We start from the raw sequence: 8,706 nt of genomic DNA, 5'->3' as shown, positions 1-8,706 counted from the left end.
CCGGGCCCGGGGCGACGGGCGAGCTGGGCTGGCTGGCCTCGGCCAGCCGCGAGGACCTGATGAAGATGGTGCGGCCCCCCTACTCGTACTCGGCGCTCATCGCCATGGCCATCCAGAGCGCGCCCGAGCGCAAGCTCACGCTCAGCCACATCTACCAGTTCGTGGCCGACAGCTTCCCCTTCTACCAGCGCAGCAAGGCCGGCTGGCAGAACTCCATCCGCCACAACCTGTCGCTCAATGACTGCTTCAAGAAGGTGCCCCGCGACGAGGACGACCCAGGTGAGGGAGGCACGGGAGCCAGGCTCCGGGGGTGCGCGGAGGGGGCCGTGCGGTGTGCGGACCACTGGGAAGATTGATGGGGCGCAGAAATCTCTGGGTCTCCTTCTATCGCCGCCCCATTCGAACTGGGGGGTGGCCGCAGGGGGATGAGCCACCGCCGGGGCCACCTCTGATTGGGGTGAGGGAGAGGAACCCAGAGGACAGAGAAGTGTCCAGCTCTTCGAAGAGGAGGCGGGGATCCGCGGCCCTACAGAGGCTGGCCAGTTGGGGTTTACGTGGGGTGGGGGTGGAGGGTGAGGGGAGCCCATGTCCTTAACCGGGAGGGTACCCTTGAGTGGTGTTCATCAGGCCATCTGAAAGGAGGGTCAATTTACAAGCAAGTAGATGGGATCAGCCCCTGCGTGTAAATAAAGAGATTCGGGCAAACGGAGAATCCCAACACCCTTTGCGAAAGACGCCTTGGAGAGGCTGGGCGCTCGGCCTGGGTGTATCTGCAGGCAGTAGAAATACCCCTGCAGCAAGCTTTCTGTGTACTTAAGGCAACCCGTGCCGACCAGGAGGTGATGTAACGATCGTGGCACAGGCGTCAAGAGACCGGCAAAGGGACTGGAGAACTAGGTCCTGCGACTTGTGTTTGTACCGTAACTATTTTGAGATTGAAAAATAGATAACGCAAGCTGGCTTCATTCTCATCGAAGCCCAACAGCTCTTGGGTTGAAGCAGAAGGGGCTAGATTGCTGTGTTAGGGGATCCTGAGAGGTGGAGCAGAGAAAAGCTGGGGGGGGAAACACCCCCCAAACTAGCAGAGCTATTCTACTTCAAAGGCGCCCAAGACAGTGTTGGCGGGGTGTTGGGATGCTGCAGTGGCTAGGAGGAGCCCGGGTGGGGTGCCCTGGGTTACTAGGTGGGATGCTAACCAACTCGCCCTTGGGGAGAAGAGGAGAGTGGTTAGGCTAGTGCGGAAGAGTAAAGAGTTAGCCTGGGACACCGCAGGGGAAGCTCTATTCCGTGCTATAGAATCGCTATGAACTGGCATCAACCCGATGGCAATAAGGGCTGTCTTGGTATGTTATTAGAGTCCCTGAATGTCAGGTGCAGTGGACCCCGGGCGGCCCACTGGTTATGCATTGGGCTGTGATACCCAGGGCTCAGGGAGAAAGACTTTCTTCTCTGTTAACAGCGACAGTTGGACCCTGCTCCTGGGGTCGTTGTGAGTTGGCATCAACTGGATGGCAGGGAATATTGTTTTCATTTTCTGTAGTGTCTGGCAGAAAGACCTGAGGGAAGTAAAACCCCCTTTAGCCACAATGCAGGGAGACCCATAGAGATTACAGCCTAAAAACACCAATAGGGCAGTTGTACACAAAGGGTTGCTATGAGCCCCTCTGCGCTAAATAATAGTAGCGAGCTGGGGGTTTAAAAGTGTTAATGTAAAAATTCGTCGCTGCAGAAGGGGCTAATATCTAAATCGCCGAAATTATTGTAGAGCAGAACAGTTGGGCACAAATTATGTTTTGATGGCAAGCCATTGCTTTGGGGTAGATTTTCACAAAGAGTGACCCACGTTAAGAAGAGTAGAACTACCCATAGGGCTTCTAAGGGTGAAATCTTTACAGAGCAGACTGCTACATCTTTTCTCCAACTGGGGGACACAGGCATTTTGCCACTTTAACCCACTGTGCTACCAGGACCTCCCTTTGTGACACTAAGTCCTCCTACAAAGCACATGGGTGTAGGACACTGATTCTTAGTACCATAGGGTTTTCTTGCTTGTGAGCTGTAACAGAAGCAGAGGGCTAGGATTTTGCTTGTGGATGGGCTCAAACCACCAACCTTTTGGTTCACATTGCCAGGTGCTGACTCATAGTGACCCTAACACTGCTGGGTCCTGTGCCATCCTCACAACCGGCATGTGTTAGGCCAGTGTTGTAGTCCCCAGACCAATCCTTATTTGGGTTCCTAGTTGAGAGCAAAATCTTTGCACCACCTTGGTTGCTATATCATCAATATCCTGACAAAACAAACCGAACTCATTGCCATCAGTTAATTCTGATGCATATGATCCTTTAGGACAGGGTAGAACTATCTCCCTTGAGTTTTCTAGACTATAACTGTTTAAGTAAGCAGAAAGCTCATGTTTCTCCCTTAAAGAGAACTGCTGACCTTGTGATTAGCAGCCCACTGTCCAACCACCATGCCACCAGGACTCCTCAGAGCCTGATAGGCATAGGTATTTTTTCAACGCATTTGGCTTTTTATTTTCGTCTACTACTAGGAAGGATTTCCGTTTTATGTGCACACTGGGGGGGAGGAGGCAGTGTGACACAGGGCTGAGTGAGGGCTGGCTCTGGAGCCCGCCCACCCGCCAGCTGAAGTCTTGCTCTGCCTTCACTTACTAAGGGAGTATCTCAAGTTATTTCATTTGTGGCCCAAAGTGCAAAAGCTGCTGGGAGAGAAGAATCCTTCAAGGTGATGATGAAGCTGTTCTACCTGCATCGAGCTGGAGAGTGCAGAGTGCGGGCAGTTTTCTAAGCAGAGCATTGAGTGAGGCCCCATCCAGAGATTTGCCCTGGGGATAAAATGCTTAACCTTGGGGATGCAGTCTAGCCCCGCCCAAGGTGTAGACGCAAGGAGCTTCCCTGTGCTCTAAGAGATAACATCCCAGGCTCCTTTAAAACAACGGGATGATCAGCTAATCTGCTAGCACTTTTGTTAAGCAAGAGGACCAAGTGGACACAGTTAGTTGCCTCCCCACCCCCCAGCCGCACCCCCTGAGGTATTTTTTTCTTCAGGAGCCCAGGTGGGTGCAGTGGTGAAGCTGTAAGACTTTTAACTGTGAAGTTGGAGGTTCCAATCCACCCAGCAACTCCACAGGAGAAAAGCCCTGACTGTGTGCTCCCGGAAAGATTCCAAAACCCAAACCAAACCCACTGCCACCAAGTCCATTCTGATCCACAGCAACCCTATGGGACGGTAGAACATCCCTGTGGCTTTCCAAGACTAATTCAGAATCCTCAGCTTCCTCCTGCAGAGCCGCTGGGTGCAAGCTGCCTAACCACCCGGGGCTCCTTCCTATGGCGATGACAGCCTAGAAAATCCCATGGGTTCTGCCTTATAGGGTCACATGAGTTGTAATCAACAACACACACTTTTTTGTGTGGTTTCTTTTTAGATCATTTTATTGGGGGCTCGTACAACTCTTATCACAGTCCATATATATACATCCATTGTGTCAAGTGCAGTTGCTGCCATCTTCATTCTCAAAATATTTGCTTTCTACTTGAGCCCTTGGCATCAGCTCCTCATTTCCCCCTTCCCTCCCCGTTCCCCCCCCCCCCATGAATCCTTGATAATTTATAAATTATTATTTTGTCATGCCTTACACTGTCTGACACCTCCCTTCACCCACTTTTCTGTTGTCCATCCCCCAGAGAGGAGGTTTTATGTAGATCCGTGTAGTCGGTTCCCCCTTTCCACCCCACCTTCCCTTTTTTTTTGGAAGTGGAAAAGGTGTACCCTAGCATAATAATACCGCATCCCCCCTCCCCCTTACTGTGTGCCAGAGACTGGGCTAAAAATCTGTCCCCTCCAATTTACAAAATGAGTACTATTGTCTCAATTTTTAATGCATAAATTAATCGAGATGAAAGTTAAGCATCGGAATTCCATAATGTTGCAAGGGCCCTGAGTTTGGATCTAGAATAAAGCAAGGTGTTGGCAATTTAGTTATAAGCGTCTTAGATGTTAAGGTTTAAATAACAAGACCCTGCTGGGGGGCATGGGGGAGGTGGAAGCTATCAGAACTGATTCCGCTTAAGGGGCCGAATAAAATCTCAAAGAGGATAAAGGAAAGTGGCCGGGTGGGTGGGTCTCTGTCAGCATTTAATGAGTCTGCACCCTCTGCCCACAAGTGAGGCGGTGCACACCAGACAGTCGCTGTTGAACTGGGCTTCGGCCCCGGTGACACCCCCCCACCCCCACCCCCCGCGCCGGTCAAAGTAGAACTGCGCCCTGCCCTGCGCTTTCGCTCGGATCCTCGGTGTGTTGTGTCTCTGGGTAGACTAGAACTGCCCGCCTTTGGGTTAGCAGCTTGAGCACGTGAACTGTGTGCACCACCCAGAAGACACTCGCAAAATCAGAATCTGCTCTAACCCCTTTTTAACTTCCACTCTCAGGGAAAGGAAATTACTGGACCCTGGATCCGAACTGCGAGAAAATGTTCGACAATGGGAACTTCCGCCGGAAGCGAAAGCGCCGCACCGACGCCCCCGCAGCCAGCAGCAGCAGCACCACCACCACCACCACTGCCTCCTCCTCATCCTCCTCCTCCACCGCCGCAGCTATAGCAACGTCCAAATCGGAAGGGCTGTCTTCGGGATTAGGGGCTGGGATGGGTGGGAAGCCCGAAAGAGACAGTCCCACCTCGTTGCTGAGGGTCTCGCAGTCCCCCGAGCCGCCGGAGGGCACCAAGAGCACGGCCTCGTCTCCGGGACGGTCCCCGTTCAGCACCACCTCCTGCCTCAATGCCTTCTACAGCAGCCTCAGCAGCAGCTTAGGTGCCAGCAATGGGAGCACCCAGCGCCCCCTTCCCGGCAGCCTCCACCTCGGGATCCAGGGGACCCAGCTGCCGGCCAGCAGCTCTTTCTCCCCCAGCTCTCTCCTGGAGGCCTCGCCAGACACCCTGCCGCTGAGTAGCGGCACCAACAATGGCAGCAGCCAGAGATCTCCCTACTATAACCCTTTCCCCGCCAGCTCCAGTGGGGGCCAAAGCAGCTCCTTCGGCAGCCCTTTCTACAACTTCAGCATGGTCAACAGCCTCATCTACCCCCGGGAGGGTTCTGAAGTGTAGAACAGCGGGGCTTTGCCACAGACTCGTTAAAAAACAAAACCGATTCCAGTTCAGTAAGACTGGAATATTTCCCTCCAGCTCTCTTCCAGGCGACCTTTTGGCTCGGTTGGGCCCCACTTAGAATTAGCAAGGGCCTTGAGCTCTTTACAACCCAGCAGGCTTCCCCAGAGTGTTCTGGGTATGGACCTCCCTCAAGAGAGAACTGCACCTCATTCTATTCTGGGATGGCAAGCCCGGAGGGGAATCACTGTGCACCTATGATCTTCCAAGTTCAAATGTGTACAGGAGGCAGGTGAAGAACAGCCGTGCATCACCTCTGCTTATACCCAGTGTCTGGTACCTGGGAGGGAATGACCGCAATAAAACTGAAAACAAGCCCTATGTGTCAGGCACTGTTCCAGGCATTTAATCCTCACAATGACCTTGGGAGATTCTTAGCCTTCATTGTCTGTAAGGAAAGCCCATCTCCCAGAAGTTCGATTGCCCCGGGCCACATAGGGTCAATCTTGGAGCCAGGATCAAATCCAGTCTGGTTCCAGAACTGATGCTTAGAACCTCTATGTGCTGGTCCCTGGGAAAGGCGGCGTTCACCGGCAAACGTGCGCCAGGATAGTGGGTAGGAGCAGAGCTAGAGCTATTTTGACCAAAGATTGTTTGAAATACTTTTTAAAAAATGTTTAATAAATGGGGACACCAGCATCTTGTAAAAGATTTCATCATTTCCCTGTGCTCTTTCACAGCATTAACTTTTAAGAAATTGGAATATATATACACCAAACATTATTTTTTTTAAATGGCAGGGAAAATAGCTTTGTTGGAGGTTTTCGTTGCATCAGCATTGCTTTTTAAAAAGTGCATAGAAAGGAAACCAAAGAGACTGTCTACCTGTGCACTGCAGACAGGAAAATCTGTTTCTAGCAATATTTTTGTATGGCAAATTGTATGGGCTTTTATAAATGTTTCTAACAATTCTATATTTGTAAATTAATTTATAACTTGAACTGAAACAAAGTTCTTCATTTCCCAAGAAAGTACACTGCATGCAGAGAACCAGGTGAGAATAAACTTTTACGTGGGCCATTTCTGGTCACCTTTAGACATGGCGTTTATTTTGTCTTCAATTGCTTTCTCCTAAAAGAATAGAAGTGTATGTTTGCATGAGTGTGAAGCCACCATAGGCTGTGTGTGTGTGTGTGTGTGTGTGTGTGTGAGTGAGTGAGAGAAATCTTTGTTTTATCAACTCAACATCTGAAGTACTAGAATTAAATCATTTTTACAGGTTCTGACCTTTTCCGTTTATTTTCAGACAAAGTAATGGTGGTGTCATTTAGATGAATCTGAATTTTCATGCACTCATTTCTGTTCCAAAAAGAACCGAGATGTGGTGAAGTCGTGCCAACAGTGCTCCGGTGATGCTCTAGCTGAGGGTCTTGACCCTCAGGGCCCTGGCAGCTTGTTTCCAGGGGAAAAGCTGGAACCTGAAAGATAATCACGCCACTAGGCTTGGGGCTGGATAATTCTTTGTTGGGTGGAGGTGGGAATGGAGCTGCCCTGTGCATCATGGGATGCTGAGAAGCAAACCTAATCTCTACCTATTACGTGCTAGATGCCTCTCCAGGTATGAACACCAAAAAAGTCTTTAGACATTACCAAATGCCTTTATTGTGGGGGGGGGGTGGAATCTATGGTTGAGAGCCATTGATGATCAACACCTATGATTTGCCAATAAAGAAATGGAACCCACTCCCCCAAAGTGATTTTCTTTAGGGTCTAGTGGTGAGTCCTTTCTGGAACCCTGGTGGCATCGTCGTTAGGGGGTGGGCTGCAAATTGAGAAGTCAATCTTTGTCCCCAGGAGAAAGTACTTCCCTATAAAGAACGGGCTCCGGGCAGTTCTGCCCTGCCCCATAGGGTTGCTATGAGTAGGCATTGACCTGGTGGCAGAGTGAGTGTGGTTTCAGAGTTGAGTTCCTGAGTGAATTAGGGCTCTGGGTCTCTAGCACCGGACAATTTGTCTATGCAATGCCTTTTCTCCGAAAGAAAATCACTTGTGATAGGAACAACCGGATGCATGAATCTCAGAACTGACCTCAACTCGTTTGCCCCCCATCATATTGGAAGTGGGATCCTCTCATACTGTTAGGTAATCGATTTGGTTTTGACTTTTGGTTCTCCAACATACAAGAGGTCTTAACACTGCCCAGCTTCCTAACACTATTAAGAGAGCTAGGACTGAATAAATCTGAAAAACATAGAACAAAACCACAAAAACAAACCCAAGAAACTGTCCTTTGACTAGTAGGTGTCAGGGAAGAATGGAGAAACACAAGAAAAGGTTGACCAGCCTGAGTTTGGAAAATCTGGATGGTTAATAGATACAAAATGCCAGAACCACGCCATTTGTTAGCACAAAAGCGGAGAGGAAAACGTACCTACAGTTCACTTCCATCGCTTGAACGACTAACAGCAAAAGGCAGTAGGGTGACCCACTCCCGTGACAAGGTGCTGTGCAAGACTCCATCAGGGAATCAACTCTAATACTCTGGTGGTTAGATACCAGGTTCCCAGCTACAAGGGGGTTCAGACCCACCAGCTGCTCCTAGATAGAAAGATGGGCTCTCGTATGGTCTTGGGAACCCAGCATAGGGTTTCGAAATCAGAACAGACTCGATGGCATTGGGGTTTGGTTTGGGTGGACATTGGTTAAGGAGGAAGAATGTGCCTCTTTGGCTCATGATGTTTCTAGGCCAAAGTCTGCCACCACCATGCCAATAGGCACTGAAACCCTAAAACAAAAGAAAAACTGCCACAGAGTCAATTCCAACTCAGAGTGACCCTCTTGGATAGAGTAAAACTGCCCAGGTGGGAATATGAGACTGTAACTTTATCGGAGTAGAAAGTCTCATCTTTCTCCCTCGGAATGGCTGGCGGTTTTGAACTGACTTTGTGGTTAACAGCCCAACATGAAACCATTATGTCACCAGGCACTCTCCAAAACCAAACAGTTTGGCAAAAGCTAATGCTGATTCATAGCCTATCCCCTGTGTGTTTCCAAGACTGTAACGGTTTATGGGAGTAGAAAGCCCAGTCTTTCTCCCACCAAGCAGCTGATGGTTTCGAACTGCTGTCCATGCAGATCACGGTCCAACTCAGACCCACTGCACCAATCTTCTGGAATTTCAGACATGGATCAGAGTTAGATTTTACTTTATGGAGAGGGGGGAAAAGGTTGACCTGTGACATCCAGCAGGGCCCCTTCTTTCTTTAGGGCTTCATACATGTGCCCAACTGCAGGCTGAATCAGGGTTGCAATTCAGGTAGCTGAAACATTTATAACTTAAAGCAGCTGTCTTCAGTCGTTAGGACCTAGCCTACCGTTCAGCATAAGCCAGGGGCAAAGGAGAAGCTAATAAGCAGGTGTCAGGTTTCTTTCTTGACACGTTTAGATCTTTTATCCCCCCCCCCCTTTTTTTAACACCACCTGTGTTTGCATTTTAATAAAGGAGGATAAGTAAAAAGAACAATGAGGTAACAATGATGATTTGCACAATAGAGTTCCTGTAACAAATGGTATTAAGC

At 49.7% G+C, this 8,706-nt stretch overlaps 1 protein-coding gene across 1 annotated transcript; it reads left to right on the top strand.

Annotated features, from left to right (window-relative positions):
- Positions 1 to 2: 2 nt before the first annotated feature.
- On the top strand, positions 3 to 5,128 carry FOXI3 (forkhead box I3; the record flags this gene model as incomplete). The annotated part of the gene is made up of 2 exons (XM_013005989.1): positions 3 to 279; positions 4,455 to 5,128. Coding segments are annotated over 2 exons (951 nt in total), but the record flags the coding sequence as incomplete, so codon positions are not given.
- Between the last annotated feature and the right edge of the window lie 3,578 nt (positions 5,129 to 8,706).

Source organism: Echinops telfairi, unplaced genomic scaffold (assembly GCF_000313985.2).
Source record: "Echinops telfairi isolate 266 unplaced genomic scaffold, ASM31398v2 ScPeMD7_7467;HRSCAF=8505_1, whole genome shotgun sequence".
In the NCBI taxonomy this organism is placed as follows: Eukaryota; Metazoa; Chordata; class Mammalia; order Afrosoricida; family Tenrecidae; genus Echinops; species Echinops telfairi.
Note: the sequence above shows the minus strand (reverse complement) of the source record. Positions and strands in the feature narration are given on the sequence as shown.